At 34.0% G+C, this 20,325-nt stretch overlaps 1 protein-coding gene across 2 annotated transcripts in view; it reads right to left on the bottom strand.

Moving 5' to 3' along the window:
- AK9 (adenylate kinase 9) overlaps positions 1–20,325 on the bottom strand; it is a gene marked incomplete at its 3' end in the record, with an annotated part of 70,001 nt that overhangs the window by 33,492 nt on the left and 16,184 nt on the right. The window contains exons 11-21 of one of the 2 annotated variants that reach the window (XM_080586888.1): positions 19,696–19,794; positions 17,516–17,655; positions 17,252–17,432; positions 16,637–16,781; positions 15,140–15,262; positions 13,206–13,339; positions 12,389–12,545; positions 10,139–10,336; positions 8,259–8,367; positions 7,767–7,840; positions 2,759–2,860 (exon numbers count right to left, since the gene is read on the bottom strand). In XM_080586888.1, the coding sequence (XP_080443014.1) occupies positions 2,759–2,860; positions 7,767–7,840; positions 8,259–8,367; positions 10,139–10,336; positions 12,389–12,545; positions 13,206–13,339; positions 15,140–15,262; positions 16,637–16,781; positions 17,252–17,432; positions 17,516–17,655; positions 19,696–19,794 (1,462 nt within the window). The remainder of the gene's footprint in view (positions 1–2,758; positions 2,861–7,766; positions 7,841–8,258; positions 8,368–10,138; positions 10,337–12,388; positions 12,546–13,205; positions 13,340–15,139; positions 15,263–16,636; positions 16,782–17,251; positions 17,433–17,515; positions 17,656–19,695; positions 19,795–20,325) is intronic. The other variant, XM_080586889.1, reaches the window with a different exon arrangement.

Below are 20,325 nucleotides of genomic sequence, written 5' to 3'. Positions count from 1 at the left end.
TCCATTAGGAACACAGATATCAAGAAAATAAGCAAAGGATACAGTAATAACTAAGCTACACTAACTGCTTTTTGCACATTATCCCTGGCACATTCACACTGTAGAAATCACATGTGCTGCCTTGTGAACCACAGATGTATTCAAAGGAATAATGTATGGAAGATGGTAATGCTTATTGTCTGGATCTAGCATTTGACAGAGCATCTTTTAGAGTCCTGCCCTTTAAAAACTTCTCAATTCTGAGTAGGTCATGAAAATACACAGGCAGAATAATGGATTTAAATGAATATGTGGCATCATCTGAGACAGAATATTGAACATGGTAACAAATCCACTCAACAGAGGTCTTCCCACATGAACCTTAATCTCAGGAACACTCACAATTCATGCTGTACCTTTTCTGATAGGCTACATTTATCAAATGATGACAAGCAACTGTGATGTTCCAGGTTTGATTCTCTACTCTAGACACATAATTCAGTCATAGTACCTCTACCAGAGAGCTTTCTTGCTTAAGGAATCTTATCGAACAGCAATTGCTGCATACGTAGGGAGTTTTTAATAGATTACACAGGCAAATTGAAGAAATGTTTAAAAGAGGGGAGAAGTAACAAAAGGAAAAAAAAAAAGATTACATTCCTAGGGAAAAGGGACAACCCCAAAACCTTACAACCCAAATATTATTTTGTATTGACTCTGGTATTTGAACATCATTATGGTAATAAACATTGCCTCCCTGACATTCAGCTTTTTTCAAACTTGGTCTTGGGGACCCAGAATAATGAAAATACTTTAAAGTAAGGCAACTGCACCTTTGCTATTATATATGAGTTATAATACTCCGCTTACAGAGGTTATTCACTGGGCAAAAAGATTTTTGAAGAGGAAAGAAACATAATCAAGAAAAATATCTTGAAAATACAGTAATGATTTAAAAATAACTGGATCTAAAAATCCAAGCACATTTCCTGTAAAGTAGGTGTCAGTCAATCTAACCGTGCTGTTCTTAATCAGTTTCTTTATAACTGTGGTGATAGGAGACAATCCCCCACACCCCTAAATCTGGAGCTTTCACGTGGCATGTCTATACCACAGTCTCTCATATTCTTTTGCTCTGTGTCATTTTTGCTTTTACTGAGTGTAGTTACCATAGAGACAAACAATCCTCAAAGGCTTTCTGCCCCCACATTCTCCAAGTGAGTTACTGGGGAAGGAGAGGCTTTAATGTATTTTTACAGTGTTCTGCTGGTATTGGATATGACTTGTTCTGCCCTCAGTCCATATTCAACAACAAAAAAGATGAAAAAGTCCTTCCCTCCCCTCAAACCCTGCCAAAGCTGAGACAGAGAGAACAGAAGCTAACATGGCTTCTTCGTTAAGGGTTTAACTATCAAAATAAAAAGACAGGCAAAATGTGGGATAATAGCGACACTTTCATTCCTTGAAACTGATACATATTTCATTATGAACATGTTTTCATTTGTCCTTTTGAAACAGATCCTATGGTTTGTTTAATAAAGAATTTTTATTACTTATAAATATATGGTGCCAAATAATTTTTAGCTAATCACAGTGAAATGCACTTAGTAGGCAACCTTATATTGTGTGTACTGAATTATGGTGTTTGGTAAAGAACTGTTTAGTCTACAGATTAAGTTGACTCTTTCCACTGCATAAGGACTGAGGTTACGCAAAAAGCATAAAAATGTATATTTAACATCTTGCTATTTAACATTACATGTTTTATGCTGGATTTATTTATCTCTTGGACATCAATATATTCTAAATCTTCTAACAGATAGAATCTAAAATGTTAATTTTAAATACTAAAAGGGACCGTCCTCATTAAAAATGAGCTGCCTTCAAAATGTTTTTTGAGAGAAAGCTATGATAGTATTTCTTATTTCTTTTCATTAGGTAATGGCTCTATGGTATTCCACATGCTGTAGAATTGTGCCTTCTACCAAAAAGAAGAAAACACAACTCCATAGGAAAACTAGAAAGCTATTAGCAGGACAATGGATGATTAGGAAGAATACAGAACATATTTCCATCATTTACATCCAAACTTCAAATTCATCCATTCCCATTTTTTCCCAAGATTCCTTGCTGCAGAGAATGGACTAGTCATTTCAGATTAATGTGGATATTTATATTAACTTGAAAGTGGTCTGTAGAACTGGGATTTATTAAGATCACATGCAGCTGTTTGTGAATACTGCAGTTTATTTGTCTCCTGATATATTTTTTAATTCCCTCATGCTCCCTTCTCTTTTTTTTTTTTTGTTACAATTCATGATAGTGACTTACTAACTTTTTTTTTTCTTCTGATTTCCCTTACTTATCACTTCATCCTGTAAAGAGCACTCATTGGTTTCTGAAGACATGTCATGTTAACCTGGAATTTCAGCAAGCCTCACTTTACTTGTTATTTCTATAGATCCCTGTACACATTTATTAATTTTGTATTTAGACTGGACACAACAGTGGAAATAGTGGGGTTTTGTTGTTTTTCAAAATGCATACTACCTGGTACGTTATTTTTAACAGGAAATCACTACATGACTTTAATTGCATTTATAAATGTTAAAATAACTGGAACTTGACTGTTCCAGCATAAACTTCTGTAAAAGAAAAAAAAAATTAAGGAATGATATTTACAGCTCATTTTTCAAATATAGTAAAAACATGCAGAAAAGGATACAATTCACGATACTAACAAGTAAGAAAGAGAGATTATATATGCTACAAGGCCAACCTGAACGAATAGATTCTTCTTTATAACCTGCAGAATCACCAGACTGTTCCTGAGACACTTGTTCAGTTTCAGGTGGAAGCTGCTCATTATTGTCCTCAAATTCTGTAGGCACAGATAAAATCATTAGTAACTTTAGCATACCCATTGAGGGTTGATTGAGGCATTAGAGAAATAAAGATATGTTTGGATCACACTGCAAAACTTACATTTGATCACCAGCAAAAAAGGTGTTAGTTCCTTTGATGCTTAGGTATTGCATATTGAACAAAACAGTTTACAATCAGCTACTTGATCTGTACAGAAAGGCAGACTATCTATCAGATGCTACAATAATGTGAAGCGGAGAAGAATAGTACTTAGTTCAGTGCTTCCATGTAAGAATATTTTAAATTCATTATAAGCTATGTGATCTGTGCTCAAACTATGCTCAAAAACATGACCTTCCAAAAGAACACACTCAGTGTTCTACAGATCAGCTCCTGTTGGATGGCAGTGCTTCTGACTTGAAGAAGGGCTTGTATACCTGAAGGCTGGTATATTTTTTCTGACTGTATGAGTTGGTCAATAACGAATGCTACCTTTTTCTACAAGCCTTGTTCTGCTTATGCCCTTAGTAGTAAAACACCATTAATATATCTAAACATATTATGACTACCCAAAACTGAATACATATTATACAAGGATGTATTTTAAAATCTGAAGTTACGGCATTTATTTTTACATATATCTCTTTTTTGGCAAATTGAATTTCTGATTTATGCAGTATCAAGAAGATTTAAATTTCTCATAAACAAGCATCTTCTTATATGGTTAGCAGACAAAACCCCACAGCCTTTAGCATGTGTCAAATCAAGAAAATTCTTCACTTATTCTAGTTCTTTATTTCCTTTTGATATTCACAGGAATGCAGTCCAACAAAATGAGTTTTGATGCTCTGTATTAAAGAAATCAAGAGTTTGTAATATGCACAAAGAGGAGAATGACATGCAGAAAAATATGTGCAAAATGGAAGATACTTTGTTAAGGCTGTCATTGTGCAAACCCTCACATGCATACATAACATAATCACAGACAGTCCTTAAGATATTGGAAATAGCTGTGGCAGAGAAGCTGAGCATGTCTGATTTTCACAGTGTGTCTGAGTACTTCAGAGATTTCATTTACAAGATTGGTGCTGTATGGGAACAAGAAAGAAAGACAGACATTAAACAAAGCAAACAGAGAAGATTTTTCTTGTAGATGTTCAGAAACTGACAAGAGCTTTCAGGGAGGCTGATAGCTCAGATCATAGGCTTTCATTCTTTTCGCTGAGAAGAGATGCATAGTTGTACTAAACCAATATCCCTTAGCCTTTTTTTTTCTCTGAATAAGAGGCCAAAAACTTTCAAAACTGAAGATATTTGGTATTTAACTGATAAGCTGTTCATAACCTTTCTGCTTGAAAGTCTGGAATTTTTCTGCCTAAAATGCTGTGATTATGGGTATTAGAATGTAATTCTTGTGTCTGGCTTATGAAGGAGACCAGAAAGTGGCTTTGAAGACCATGCGATAATGCTCAAAGACTGAACAAACCACTCCTGGGAAGTTAATATCACTACAGCTTGCTTTGAAGTTTGTGGTACAAGTAATTTGCTATTCCCCTGTCTGCAGATTAATAAACTTTCCTTCTTCAATCTCTGTTCTCACTGAAAAGCCTCCACTTAGAGGTGGAAAAAACAAACAAACAAACAAGCAAACAGGGAAGATGGGATTGTAGTAACACGCCACACTGAGATACAGCGACTGAGGCATACGCATACATTTGTTCCTGTTGAATTTGCTCTAAGGAAGGGATAATCTCTGGCAGAAAAGCAGGGCCGACAAATAAAGGACAGAAAATAGTCTTAAACCATGACAGCTGCTTGCTTCAGTGGACAAGACAAATTGTATGGGATATTTTATTGCTGAAACACTGCAGAAAAGAAATATGCCAGATTTTAGCTCAAGAGCATTGGAATGAACACCCAGATCTACCTGAAGCTGTACAACTCTTCTATATTCTCATGAATTTATATAGCTGTTATATGGAATAAATAAATCCATAATCATGCAAAGCTGCTAAAAAATACTTAAAGACAATAAAAAAAAAACCTCCTGAAAATAATTTAAGCTTGGAATAAGAAACCTGAAAAAGATACGGGGCTATAATTTGCAGCTAGACACTACAAGAGGTCCTATGTAAATTTTTTTGGGATACCTTCACCAGACATTCTCAGCATTGAACTTAGCTTCCTAACCTAATTAAATATTTTTGATAAATTCAGCCAAAATCTTTCTCTATGTACTTTTAATTTCATTAGGAGACATGATAGTACCTTGCTCATTACGAGAATATTTTTTTTCCTTTTAAACACAGACAATATTATAGATTCGAATATGTTCAGTCCTGAAACAAATCCCAGTTAATTCAACACTGAGGTTGCAGTTACTGAAATGCAACTTATTTATATAACACATCAAAAGAACATGACTGGGGCTCTGCAGCGTTTTTTGGAGGTTTTTTTTTTTTGAGTTCATATTTTACTACCATAACTGCTATAAAAAAAAAGGACTGAACATATAATTAATTTATGTTTTTGTAAAGACATGTCACATGGGAAAAAAGCTGCAGTCAGTGTGCTGATGGCACTACATGTGAAATAAAACAGATGTCAGGCTAAGAGCAGCATGACTGAAGTGTTTTTGGTGAGTCAGTGTTTGATTATTGAAATCAAATGTAGGCGTAGGAAAACACGATTTCCCTGAACAAGGACTTATCACGTGTTAATAGCACAAGTGTGTGTATGACATTATTACTTCTGTCATGAATAACTGTTGTTTTGATGTACTCAGATAAAAATGGGTTATATATTCAAAATTAAGATGAACTTTGTTGTTTGAGAGAAAGAATATAGTACGTCTGTAGAACCCTTTATATTTAATACTTTAGAACCCATTCACTTTGGAGAAGAGCTATCTGTTTTATTTGAAAAATTATAAAGTTACAATGTAGAAATCTTTTCAAGTTTACATTTAATTGAAAGAACAAAGCTAGAGTATTTGTCAGAGAAAAGCAATATGTTACCTAATAAAAAATTAAAAACAAGTTACCAAATTCAGTATATCTTATACTACCTTTATGTCTTTGAACTTTTTATAGATAGATAAAATAAATACCACACTGGATAATGAAAGAAAGTGTTTATGAGGCATACTGACAACATAGGACATAAGCTTGGCCACTGTATCTTTTGACAGAAACCAGTATATTATACTTGAAAGTAAGACAGGAATGGAAGTCTAGCCCCTATAGATGTGAGGGGAAAAAAAAAAAAAAGGAAAGAAATTAAAAAGAAAAAGGAATATTAACATGTATGTCAATTTTTAATTTCTGATCCAGGCTGTAGGGTATAACTTAGGCTACCATTGAGCTGCCCCGTAGCAGAAGAAAATCCCCTGAAGTCCCCAACTTGGTTCTTAATGTAGAAAGAGATACTTGTGCATGGTACTTCATCTTGACAGCAGATTTAAATTAGACAGCAACATTCTTCTAAGAAAGTAGGCAGTGACTGAAGAAGGTAAAAAGGAAAGTTCAACCTTACAATTTTTTCAACCACTGAGGTTCAAAAATGTTGAAACTAACCAGAATTAATTCTAAATCTCGACCCAACTGACAGAATTGTCTGAGGTGCAAAATTCCAACTGGTTTGTGACAGTTAGCCTGCCCTCAAAATCTCACTCCTCACAGATTATTCACTTCTGACCAGGACAATTATATTCTCTTTGTTAGAAACAAAGTATAGCACAATTGTAATACAAAAGAAGGATCTTACAGGAAATGTAAAGAGTGGCAAAAAAAAAAAAAATGCTTTTCTGCTCAATATTGAAAGAAGCAAAGAAAGAATGAAAGTACACACACCCAAAATGTTTTACTAATATTATTATTATTAGAGGGGAAACTTCATGTAACACATGTAATTCCTTTCCTTTTTTATGTTGTTATTAAAGGATAATCTCCATAAACAGAAAGGAGCAGAGGAATAATAACAGACTGGGGAATCCTGATAATTTAATCAGAACAAAGATAACCCTGACTTGGTTCCCCTCAGGGCCATTGCAAGAGGATGATGAAGGCATTGTCTGGATGTGAGACCTATTGACATGAGTCAACCAGAGAGGCTCTCCCTGCCTACAGGAGAGTGAGATTCATTAAGAGATGCCAGGAAAAGCAGTTTGGGACTGTGAGAGACTCATAATATTATGTGAGGCATTTCAGAAAAGGACCAAAGGCAAGGAGAAGAAGGGATCAAAGTGGACTGTGGAGGAACAAATGTAGATAATAGAGGGAGAACAGGATGAAAGGAGAATTGGGAATAAATGCTCAGACTCATTACTGGCTGGACCTGGGGACACAGAGCTTCAGCAGCCTTGCCTCTAATGGGATATGGGATTCAGCAATTTGTAATATATGTTGCTACTGGATTCAGCAATCCTTAACACATATTAACAGAGCCACTCTTGAAGTAATTTCCATTCCCCTTTAATTGTTTCAGGCTGAGCTTCTTGGAGGATAACACATCTTCAGACAGTCTTGCGATTTTCTGATTAGCCATTGGCTAAGTTCTAACAAAGTTTTCTGATTTGTGAGGGGATACAGATTTTTTCATGAGTATGAAGTTTCAATACAGTTAAGAACCCACTTAGAAAAGTAACTAGAGAGGAAATAAAGAGTTCTGCCCTTCAGATTTATTGAAAACCATAACTGTGCTGGTGGATTTAATACACATCTTTATTCTGCAACATCCGTTAAGAATGTCATATAGAAATATAGGCTTGAATCAGTGAAGGAAGCAAAGACAGTAATTTGAAGTCATTATTCTAAATTCTGAATGTAAAAAGAAAATCAAAACTGTAAAATCTGCATAAATACCAAATTGCTAAATCATTTGGAACACATACATGAGTGAAATAGAAGTTGAATGATACGCACTTTCACCTTTCTCTTCAGCAGCTTCCTGAGACTGCTGTTCTTCTTCCGGTGTCAGTACCTCTTGCATTTCTCTTCTGTGAGTAAAAGATAATTCATCTTAAAGACTTATACAAATATGAATATAGCAAATTGCAAATTATTAAATGGAAGTAAATATGTGGAAAAATACTGTTCAGAATTGAAATATAATTTGGTTCACACATGTATCATTGTATCATACTTGTATCATTGTCTCAAAAGGCTGGGCTAGTGGAAGGCTAATGAAAATGCGTTTAGCAAGATAATCTTCTGCCACCACATGTATCGATCTAAAAAAGATAACCCTCAAAGTTAACACATACTGGATTACTTTATCACCATCAGGTCAAAGCTTAATGTGCTTTTTTATTAAATTTCTGTTGATTGATAAATGCACTGATAACCTTTAACTCAAAGTAAGGCTAGAATTTTCTTGTGATCACTTTATATGTTTAAATATTTAGTACAATTTACCTTGCTGCTGCTTCTTTCTTTTCTAATGCTTCATCTTCTAGTCTTCTCAATATCTTTGAATTAATTTCATCTTTATTTGCTAAGTATGTTCTGCGTAGTATACAGCCTCCTGCAGTACAATTATACAACAGTAATTAGTTTTGTGCAGCTGTATAAAACTAAAGCTGAGTTCGGAAATTTATTTAACAAATAATAAACAATTTTCCTACTTCTTTTTAAAGCCCAGAAAAGGCATATATACCACTGAAATGTTATTATAATGTTGTTTTCTAAGGTTTTAGAGCTTTGTTTTCAACTTCAAGCACCTAATAAACTGACACTGGGATATTGGAAGGCTATGATGAAGGCTATAAGGAGAGAGAGCACTGAAAGGATTTATCTTATATTTCCATATATCATGCATTACTCTGGCATTTATTTTGTTTGGATGTGTACAAAGAAAACTATGAAGGAACAAATGAAAAACATTCAAATAAAAATTTAAAGACTGTGCATACCTATACTGCTACAGCTGGTTAGCAGAAAGGAAGAAATACACTGATCCTACTAGGAATTTCAACTGATTTATTTACTTTGGTAAACAGATTTATGATATATGGCTGTGTGGCCGAAATCTATTTCCAACAGTTGAGCCATGCTAGTTTAGGCTACCTCAAGGAATAGTTTACAAAGTAGTGACTCAAAATGCTATGTAAACTCTAGTACCGCATTATTATTTAGAGACAGAAATATGGGAATCAAATAAAGAGTTCAATAATAAAAAGAAATGTCCAAAGGGGAAAAAAAAGGAACAAAATAAAACAAAATTGCTAAGTTCAAGGAAAAAGCCATAAACAAAAAGGTACACTTGCAGACAAACCTTCTAGCAGACATTATGAACTTACCTCTTTCACCTCACCTTATCCATACTCATTCCTCCCAAATCTCATGTGGTCACTATTGTCAACTCACATAATATGTATTTTTAAGTAAACTTGAGCACATGTTATTTAACTGTTAGGAACATTGAGCCTCTGTCAATTTGAAACTGATGATCATTTTGTGTGAATAGTATATATTTGAAATAGATTCTCTTAATTAATATATATAATTTTGAAATAGGAGGGTGAGTAAAGGGATTTTTTTAATGTAGTTTGTAAACTGATATTTAGATAATTCTGTAGAATATTCTTTATATATAGAATTCTTTAGATATTCTTCTGCAAAAAGGTTGTGAGAGTTTTCAGTGGCTTTGTCTGGTGGCCCAGGTATGTACTTCCCCAACTTCGTGTCTTCTCACAGTGTTATGAAAAGCAGCAATGCCAAACAGCATTAATTTACTTAATTATTCAGAATTCAAATGACATTGAACTGAAGCAGCTTCAATTATTGAATCAACCTATGCAGAACATCTAGAAGAAACACAATTAGTATACTATCTATGATTCTATGATTTCAAGCTTTCTTTCTTTCTTAGATACCAGCACGTGTTGTTCCTCACTTAAAGGATCAATATTATTACATTTTATAAATGATTTCAGTATCACTTGATCAAATTGAGCAAGTGACTTGTAAGCCTTTATAATAATGGATAATAAATTAGCTAATTTCCAAGTGGCTGACCTGAGAATATCTACCACTGGTATTAACCAGAAATAAGTTTGCTAACAGAGCAGGTTTGTAGGTAGCTCATCTGATTCTGGTTGAAAGAACAATGTTCTTGCAGTGTCCTGTTCTAATGCACTTTAAAGTCTGTTATGAAAATCTCTGTGCCAGTATTATATTTCACTTAGAGTACAAATAGTATGTCTTGTATTCAATTTGCACGTGACTTGTTTCAAGCTGAGACAGTAAAAATATATATTTTATCATTTAAAGTAAGTTAACTCATTTCCTCCCACCTGTGAGTGAAACTCTTGAGGAAAAAAAAAAAGTCTGATTCATATGAATGTCTGATACTGTTCCAGGGATAACATTAGCGTATAGTCTCATTATCATCTCAAAAACGTCAAAAATGGGAACGGTGATTTCCTTCCAAGCTTGAAATCTACTTAAACTTAGGACCAAATGGAGTGCAATTAAGAAAGCAGTCTGTATTCCTATGTAATATAAAGATTATGACAGTGTTAGTTCAAATAGAAGTAACATCGGTGTTGTGAGCATAAAATATAAATTTCATGAAGATCTGTCTCACTTCTAGGTGGAAAGGCTTATGCTTAGGCTTTAAATAATCTTTCAACTATCTGACTAGAAAAACAGAAGGTAATTTAATGGAAGAGATGGCTACCAAGAGGATAAAACAGATTGTCCAGATCAGAACAAGTGATCCAGAACTAAGTTTTGAAAACTAGCGGCAGTGGCAGAAAGGTGTGCATTACAGATCCTAGAGAGGTCTTCATTTGAAAGCCTCTGCTATGGACTTCAAGTTCTTCCATTCCCCAAAACAAAAAAAGGGGCAATTATTATTGATGAGTTTCAACATGGTTCCCATGAAGGATTATCTATTCCCAAAGTGTCTGATCTATAATAAAGACGACTAAACAACCTTTTCTTTATCCAGTTAATTAACTAATTTCTTAACTTGTTCTTCACTTGTCAGAATGTAACATAGTTCTGAAAGCGTCTACCCCACCTCAGTCCTTTCCCTGCAGAAAAGGCTAGAACTTGACTCCTGCTGTCTGTTATTTAGTATTAACTAACATACTGTGTTAACATATCACAGTATTGTTGTGTTTATTACTGTAAATAAGACACCATATTAACCTCACATTACTACATGCCAACTACATGCATTAAGATGTTTTTTGTGGTTGGAAGAAATGACAATGCACAGCATCCCAGAAACTAGGTTCATGACCATTTTAATATTCTTGAAATTTCTGGGAGGCAAAGATTAGGCACGGAAATGCAATGTATCCTTAAGTTCTTTCTGGAACTACCTGAGATGAGCTTCTTAAGTGACAGGAACAACAAATAGGATTTTTTGACAAGCAGTGGATCTAGAAATTTCCAATAGAAATCTTCAGCCTGCTTTTAGTATGTACACAAGCTCCAGCCACATTTGACTTTTCATTAAGATGTTTAAGAAGTTACAAAATTTCACAAAGTCATATAACCAAGTAGTTTGGGTACTGTAGCTGAGTTGTAAGGATGATTAGCTGATCATCTGATCAAGATGACATGCTTCTGAAACCCCCTTTTTTTTTTTTAAATAGGAAAGTTGCTCTACATAAACTATGTAAGCAATGTTTGTTTTTATATTCAAGGACGAGGGATTTTGACTGATTTTAATATCAGTTACTGAGGTTTTTTGAACTAAGTGTGAATAGACATTCCTTTCTTGAGGGGCAGTTTCTACTACTGAAAGACATTTTGATAACAGACTGGGAACAAGTAGTGATTATATATGATTGTCACAGGGCAATGAAACTTGCTGTGTGGTATGAATCATTCAATCGATTAAGACATGATTTGGCAAGCAAAACTGTTAACAATGTATGAATCTGTTTCATTTTTCATACCTGGTACCAACCTTCCTTCTTGTTTGAAACCCTAAAGTAAAAATCCCTTCCTCTGCATTCATGGATATTAAGCTATTGTATCAACCTGGCCAAATAGTTCCTTAAATTTCTTTGTCCTCAGGATGGGGAAAAAGATACGTCTGTGTGTAGGTACTCCCCGCTTTTCTCTTAAGAAGAGAAGGTTCATAACTTATAATCTGGTTTTGCAAGCAGGGAAACCAATGCACAGGCAGGGAAACTTGACTAAGAGCCACATTAGAAGCTAGTGGTCAGCCAGACATGGAATACAAAAGTCTGTAAGACAAAGTCTGCAAGAGTCCAGTGCTATTTACTAGTATTACTGATTGTAAGCAGGAGGAGAATGTAAATAGGTTTGTAAGTAGAAGGCATTTACTGCTTTGTAAAGCATTCCTGTTTTCAATTCTCTTAATTCCCTTAATCTAAACTATAAGAAATTTGGAGTACCCTTCGTGATCCACTAAATCCTTCCTTCTCTGTTCACTTTCTACAGACTCCTAAAACTTTGTATATAGAACACAACTACTGGGTATTCTTGCAAGTGTGCTTTATCTACAGGCATCAACACAGAAAACAGAAAAGGTTAAGTTCCATTAGTGTGTGTTTACTAACCATCTTTTTCTGTATCCTTCAGACAGACAACAGTGTCAGGTAAAAGTCCTTTTTCTGATAAAGCTGACCAGTGATCTTCTGACAAAGGGTAATTATCCACTACCCATCCTCCTTTTTCTGGAGCACCAGGAAACCTGTCTTTGTTCTTCTTCGTGAGCTGTTATAAAATGTTCGTTAACATAAGGTTAATTAACATTAACATTTATGTTCATTAACATAAAAAGACTAACAGCCTGTGATATGTTTAAAAAGGCTGTACGACACAATGATTTTCTAAATGTTATCACTCTTTCCCTACTGTCATTTCACGTTAATAAAAAGTAAGATATTTAAAACTTTACATATCTGAATGCAATAAAAACATTTTGAACAAAGAGAGATGAATATGTCAGTAAATTTTAGGGCTGCCTATAAACAGTTTATATTCCAGTTTCAGTATTTACAAAACAGTGCATAAATTTAAAACAATTCATGATTCTTGGATAAACTTCCAAATACAATTCTTTTCAAACTCTTGTATCTGATGTTGAGTACTTTAAAAGTGACTAAGAGTGTAAGAATAGGGTAAGCATACAGTGATACTTCTCTGAGATATTTCTCCCTGTCTGTAAAAGTTTGTATCATCCTTCAATAGATTTGTCTTTCATGATCTTGCTCAGTCTATCATCAATCATATGTAAGCTTTCAGACTCTGTGATATGAACTAGACTGATCTTTCAAATTGTAAAATTAAGAATATAAGTATCAATAATGTATGAACTGTTAGAAGCTGCTCTTAGAAAGAAAGTGCTTTGCTATGCAATACTTGTAGTTTTACCTCTGCAATAGCTCTCTCCAGTGTTTCTGCATATATTTCAGGTGACAATATAACTTCAGATTCTGATGCACTTTTTACAGCTGCTTCTACCATCGCTTGAACTTCTGGGTGGTCAGCAGTTATCTCTGACATTCCTAACAATATAGATTTTTTTAAGAACTTCACAAATTCCTAAAATACATGTTTCCTCTAATCAGGAGCAACTGCTTGCCAAGTAAATGAAGCCACTGTTTAAGTACAGCGTAGCAGTCATTTTAAGCAATATTACACAATGATATTGAGAAAGAATCAAATAGCAGTCCCTCTGAATGCATTTCTGGGGAATATCTTAAAATTATAAGTTTTAGGATCTTGATTTGCTCTCTTATTCCAAAAAACCCACAACTTTTAACTCTACAGTGTATTCTACTGCTAAATGAAGAATTCTTTCAATATGAATGGAACAACATTTAGTATACTAGAACTATCAGGCAGCTGTGGCATCTGAGAATTTCCTTTGATTTGACTTCTTTTTGTTTCTTAAATCAAAAGGTTGACCAGATTAATTTAAAAATTAATGCAATGTGTAGTTCTAGACAGTATATCATCAATAATCAAGAAGCCTGCATTCCCTAATATGTACAAAATACTCATATTAGATTCATATTATGTTAATAATTACTGATACAATGAACTGTAATTGCTTACAAATTTTTAAGAAACATTCAGAGTTACTTCACAATTTACATACTAATTTGATAAAATGATAGCATAGTTTGGTAAAGAACTGTTCTTAGTAACTGCAGTACCTATTATGTGAGGAGTATAATCAGCAAAAAGGTCATATTTACTTTCTTTAATTATGCTAATATTTTTCAGTGATTGTACTGATATCTTTTACATGCACAAATATACACATTACTAGTTTAGTTTGGTTTTTTTTTTTCCCACAAATTAAAAGCTCAATGGGAAAGGGACAAGAGCTTTCTAAGTGTTTCTATTCTAAAAACAAATAAACAAACAAAACCCACAAAAACAACCAACCGGAAAAAAATTATAAATAGACTTTACACTTCTTGTAGCTACAGACACTATATTCTATTTCCCCACATTCAGAAACGGATATTTCTTCAGTGATATCTTTAACACCTTTTGCTGTTATAGAATACCTTTGAAGGAAGAACATGACTGAAGGAACAATTGTTACCCTTTCAAAATGGCAAAGGAACTTTTAAAAACTACCTCACTTTCCACATTTATTTCATTTCCATTTTAGATCCTTATAAACATATTTAATAATGTGCATTATTAATTGTATCTACCTAATAATCTATCTTCATCACTTAAGATGAGATGTCAGTCTGTTCTGTATGAGAATAAATCCTCGTATTTGTAAACCACGTCAGGCTTACAAACTGTTTTCATTTGTTTATTTTAATTTTCATGAAAAATGAAAAAAAAATCATGAAACTATTTTCATTTTATTTGTTTATTTCAACTAATTAAAACTCAGCATGCCTTTAAGTTTCTCATATTTAAGTGGCAAAAAATCTCATTCTTGAATTTAGATCCTCTCTTTCTTCAGTTAGCTTTTTGTGTGTGCATGTGAATGTATATTTGTTCCCTTCTCTATGAAAAATTTCTGAAATGACCTTATGCTATGAAAACACGAAGTGTAATTGAAACGCCAAATTTAGCTCTTACAAAAATCAGTGCGAGTTTTTTCCGCTTTATAGTAAAACGGTATTAATGAGTTAACTAACCTAGATATATTTTCAATTACAAAATTAACCATTTTGTTTCTTAAAATCATAATATCAGCAACAAGAAAAAAATTAAGATAGTCCTACAAGTGTAAATAAGAAAAAAAAAAGATTATCTTTCACTTTTTAATTTGCAGGACACTGTGAAGGCATGGAGTGCCATGCTTAGAGTAGCTAAGATTTACTTTTTACCTTCTTGGATGATGTCAGATTTTACCTCACTACTCTCTTCTTCCAAGTTTATTTCTTCTCTCATTTTAGTGTTTTCTTCAGAATCATCTGCTTCCTTGACACTACTAAGTTCCTTCAAGTCTTCTATAGTTATGAAATCATAATAAAGTCACGAAAAAACAAATCAGTAGAAAATCCTTTTATACAAATACTTCACTGCTAAATCCATCTGACTAAAACATGCCAGCTTTCCCCTCATAAACTCCAGCCTCCCAATCTGTGAAAACCCCCAATCAACCTTCTAGGAATTGTAAGCACTTTTCAAGCCCTGACAACAGGCAAGACTTGTACCCATCAGCCTGTGAGACACAAACAGCTCTCTAGCAGTATTATTTGTTTATATGCCTATTTCTCTCTTTTAAAGAAATGAGATCAGAATTATGACAAAACCCAGAAAAGAGTAAAAAATACATACGTTCCTAACACTTCTTCATTTCAACAGGTTTCATACCCCTACACCTGGTCCCCAAAGCAGAACAGTGTGGTTCTGTTTGAGCTAGATGTCATCTGAGTGCATTAACAGACGAGGACTTTTTGTTTAAAGATATTAAAAGAACACGTTATTGTAATTCAAAATATTTCCAGAATTCATCAAGCTGCAGAAACCTAGGCAGCTTAAGAAGTCTAGATCTGACCAGATATGGAGAATCTTGTGAATGTGCAATCTAAGACAGCATATTTGGAAGGCTGCCCCAAGGTGGAAAATCTGTAGTTTGGGAATTTACACAAGTGTAGCAGACTAGCTGCTTTCTTGAAGAAAAATTCAGTTTTGCAAAGACTTAACTTTTCAGAAAGACACTCAGTGGGAAAGATTCCAACCAGTATGAGTCAGAATCAGTGTCTTATTTCAAAAGGAGCTCAGAAAACTTTCTTGCAACATGATTCACAGTATCACAGTATCACAGTATCACAGATTTCTAGGTTGGAAGAGACCTCAAGATCATCGAGTCCAACCTCCGACCTAACACTAAGTACTCCACTAAACCATATCGCTAAGCTCTACATCTAAACGTCTTTTAAAGACTTCCAGGGATGGTGACTCCACCACCTCCCTGGGCAGCCCGTTCCAATGCTTAATAACCCTTTCGGTAAAGAAGTACTTCCTAACATCCAACCTAAAACTCCCCTGTCGCAACTTTCGCCCATTCCCCCTCGTCCTGTCACCAGGCACGTAGGAGAACAGACCAACCCCCACCTCTTTACAGCCTCCTTTAAGGTAACTGTAGAGAGCGATAAGATTCTCAACTTCCAAATATCTATATATAATACCAAAATATTGAGCTCTACTTAGTTACCCTTCACTTCATGTTTTTTTGATTTATATTACATACACAGTAGACACAACAACTTCTGTAATATTTTATGAGTAATTTAGAGCATTTCCTAGTGACAACAATTGTTTCCATTAGATAACCTAAAGCAACGATAACTTCAAAGACCACAGAACATCTTAATCACCTGGCTCTTTCAACTGTTTTTCTAATTCCAACCTATTTTTCACTGCTGTTATAGCCTTTTCTACTGTATCCCTTCGCACTTGCTCAATGTTTTGCTCTCTTGATTCTTCTATGTGGAGTTGAATGAGTTCCGTCATATCAAGAACCTAATGGGAGTATGTGAAAAAATAAAAAATAGTGCAGAATAGACATATAGCACCAGATCTAACAGCTACACAGTGAAATAAATTTGGAAAAGTTCTGCAAATTTCAGAAAAAAATTACATATAATTCAGTGAGTTCTTTGTGTGTGTGTCTAAAATACTTTCTAATTTGTGATTACATCTAATTAGTTTAAGTACAACAGATATTCAAAACGTCTTTATACTAAGACAAATAACTGACACAAATATTTGTCTCACATAGAGGAGTAATAAAAGAACATTTTTTGGAAGTTAGCTACTTTTATGTAAATGAATGTCACTTAATTACTATTTTTGCATAGTATGTATGTTTGCAGAACATTTGTTAATGTTTGCAGTATGTATGTTAATGATACAACAGAAATAAGAATGTGTTTAATTGACTTCCATGCCTCAGCTGATACTCGTGTTATATAAGATATTTATGAACCTACCTTTCCTTTATATTTGTTTGCAATTAGGTTACAAATAGTTGTTCTTCCAGAAAATGGAGGGCCAAATACTAGTACTTTACAAGGAGGAATTGGCATTGGTGGTAACAGGTAAGGCCGTGGATTCAACATAAATTTTTTCAGTGCCTCCGGGGATGACAGTACATACATTTTACCTAGAAAACTTAAAACAGAAGAGAAGCTAATAATTTAGACAGTTGTCATATAAAATAGAAATAAAAATAAGAAGTGCCAAAATCCACTAACCTGACAGCCAATTCTGGGTCTCCCATTACAATATCACCCTCCTTTAAAGCTACAGGGCATGCTTGTCCCCATCTGCTTCTACGCCATCGGTATCTGGGTGCTATTTGTTTGAATGATGACAGAACGCGGAAAAGTTCATCCTGTTTATTAAAACAGCAGTAATGGCACATGTAATTTTTGTATGAAGCTACATACACCTTGTTCTATGTAAATTAGCCTTCTGAAATATTTTGTTGGAAAACAAGCAAACCTAAAAAGAAAATCAGATCATGAATTTGAAAATATTTTAAAATACATATATATTTCAGCATTGTAGTACAATTTAAGAAGAAACTATTTAGGTTTTCAATTTTATTTAATAAAAAGAGTACTTAAAATAGTTCTTGTAGGCTTCACTAATTATTTTCATAAGTTAAGAAAGGTAAATAGGTACAAATTAGCCAGTTAATGAAAAAGACAGAAAGTGACCAAAATTTCTTCTAAAAGGGATGAACAAAGGACCAAGATCTGGGAGGGGGAATAGCAAGGCCAAAATATTCGTTTCATGCATGCAGAAATGTCATGTGACAGGAATAAGTTTAATAGATCTTTACAGAAGGTGAATACTGGATGAAAGTTTATGGTGACTCTAAATTACACAAAATAGTAGAGACAAGTGCTAACTATGAAGAACTGCAGAACAAGCTTCAGGATCTAGGAAGATGGGCATTAAAATAGCAATTTTACATAAAAATGATGAAATGTCATTGACTCTTACTACTCAGGAACAGATCTTGGAGTTGAAAATATTTGAGCAATGCCCAACAACAGTCAGAAAAATGAACTGAACATCAGAAACGTTTAGCGAAGAGAGAGTAAAATATTTAGATACATTTTTTAATCGTATAAATCCTGCCCTCTTTTTACTGCTGTGTGCATTCTGCTACCCTAATCTCAGAAAGTATGCCGTAGAATAAGTTTCAGGAAAATGTGATGTGATGGATCAATGACACAAAATGGTTTTCATGTAACAAAAAATGAGATTAAGTAGATAAAAACTCTTCAGTTCAGGAAAGAGACAGCTACATAAAAACAGTACAAAAGTCTGAAACCATGAGCTATTAGGAGGCATATAAAAAGAACAAAACTATTAATTGACTTTTCCATGTCAGCAGCTAGAGGACTAAATGGTGGCAGGTTTAACACAAAGGGAAGCAATTCTATATAAAATGTCCAGTTAAGCTGCAGAATTCCTTGACCCAAACACTGCACATGCTAAAAGCTTACACACAGAGTTAACACAAACATACGGACTAAATAAATAATATAGATCTCCTTTGACACAGAAAGCCCTTCACTTGTGAATTTTGTCAGGGACTGAGAGAACAAACAAATGGATTTTTTTTCGCTCTGAAATTGTATAGCTGGGTCCCCCCAGTTACAGTACTCATATATTTACAATATTCACATATTCAAAGTTTTGTTGAAAAAGTAAGAAAGTTGACACTGCCAAGTGAATGCATATATGCAAAGATTTTTGGTTTTCAGTTTCATTTGGAATGGCCACAAATTATAATTGTCACGATTCAGCAAAATTCAACAGTAACTTGTCATGTTTCTAAATAACTACAGGAAACACAATGTATGTGAATTCAGCTATGTTGCTAAATTCAACTATGTTGCTAAATTTGTATTAGCATGCTATGTTTTTCTTTCAGGAAAAGAGTAAAGATTGAACTAAGAGTCAGCTGCTGAGATTGTTATCCTTTGGCTAAAGTTTCTTCAAAGGAATTCATTCTTCATCCATTGCTAAAACAAATATTTTGTTCAAAATCACCTAACTTTTTTTTTTTTTCAATCACAGATTTATTTTTCATACAATTTTAGGTGGATTTCAGTCCCAGAGTTCTCTTGAATTCACATTTTTTGAAAATTGAGGTTCAAAAAATGCCTTTATTGTGTCATAGAACAAACTGGTTGCAGTGAAATAAAGATCATAGATTCACAGAATCATAGAATGGTTTGGGTTGGAAGGGACCTTAAAGATCATCTAATTCCAACCCTGCTGCCATGGGCATGGACACCACTCACTAGATTAGGTTGCTCAAAACCCCATCCAAAGATGTTATAGTATAAGCTCATAGTAGAAAATAAATATTTGTATAATTATTACAGTCAATAACATTTTAGAACACACTTACATTTTCCAGTCCTTCCAGCATTTCTTCTTGCTGACTTTGAAGTCTAATTATAGGAGCTCCATTTAGAACACCCATAGACTGAAGTCGAACTACAACCGACTGAAAAGAAAATATCTTAGTACCAATCAAAATTGCTTTCGTGATCTGAAAGGACCCCCAAAGTAGTATCTAAATTGTAACTTATGGTCTATATAATGGCCACATTACATAAATAATAGGAATGTATATAAAATGAGGTCCAATTTCTAACTTGAAGCCATGCTAGTTATTCAGTGAAGCTCTAACAAGCAATTTGGTATATACAGGCAGTGTAAAATGCTGAATCACAGCCTTTGTATCTCCTCAGTATGCTGTGAATCCAAGGCTTTCTAAAGGAATACACTGGAAGGATTATTTCCAACAAAGCAGTACAAGTATTCAGACGAACTCCATTCTGTGCCAAGAGGACTGGAATAGCAGGAAAATCTCTTTAGGAGATCAGAATATTATGCACACTTGAAAGTAATACAATTTTGGGTAATTTATTTAAAAAAATACTCATTTCTGCCTGCCAATGAGAATCAGATGATAATGAATTTAATTAAGTATTTCCTGAATGTTATCTTGCTTGAATGCAAGAGTTCTTGAAAT

This window comes from Anser brachyrhynchus (assembly GCF_964034855.1).
Source record: "Anser brachyrhynchus genome assembly, chromosome: 3".
Classification (NCBI taxonomy): domain Eukaryota; kingdom Metazoa; phylum Chordata; class Aves; order Anseriformes; family Anatidae; genus Anser; species Anser brachyrhynchus.
Note: the sequence above shows the minus strand (reverse complement) of the source record. Positions and strands in the feature narration are given on the sequence as shown.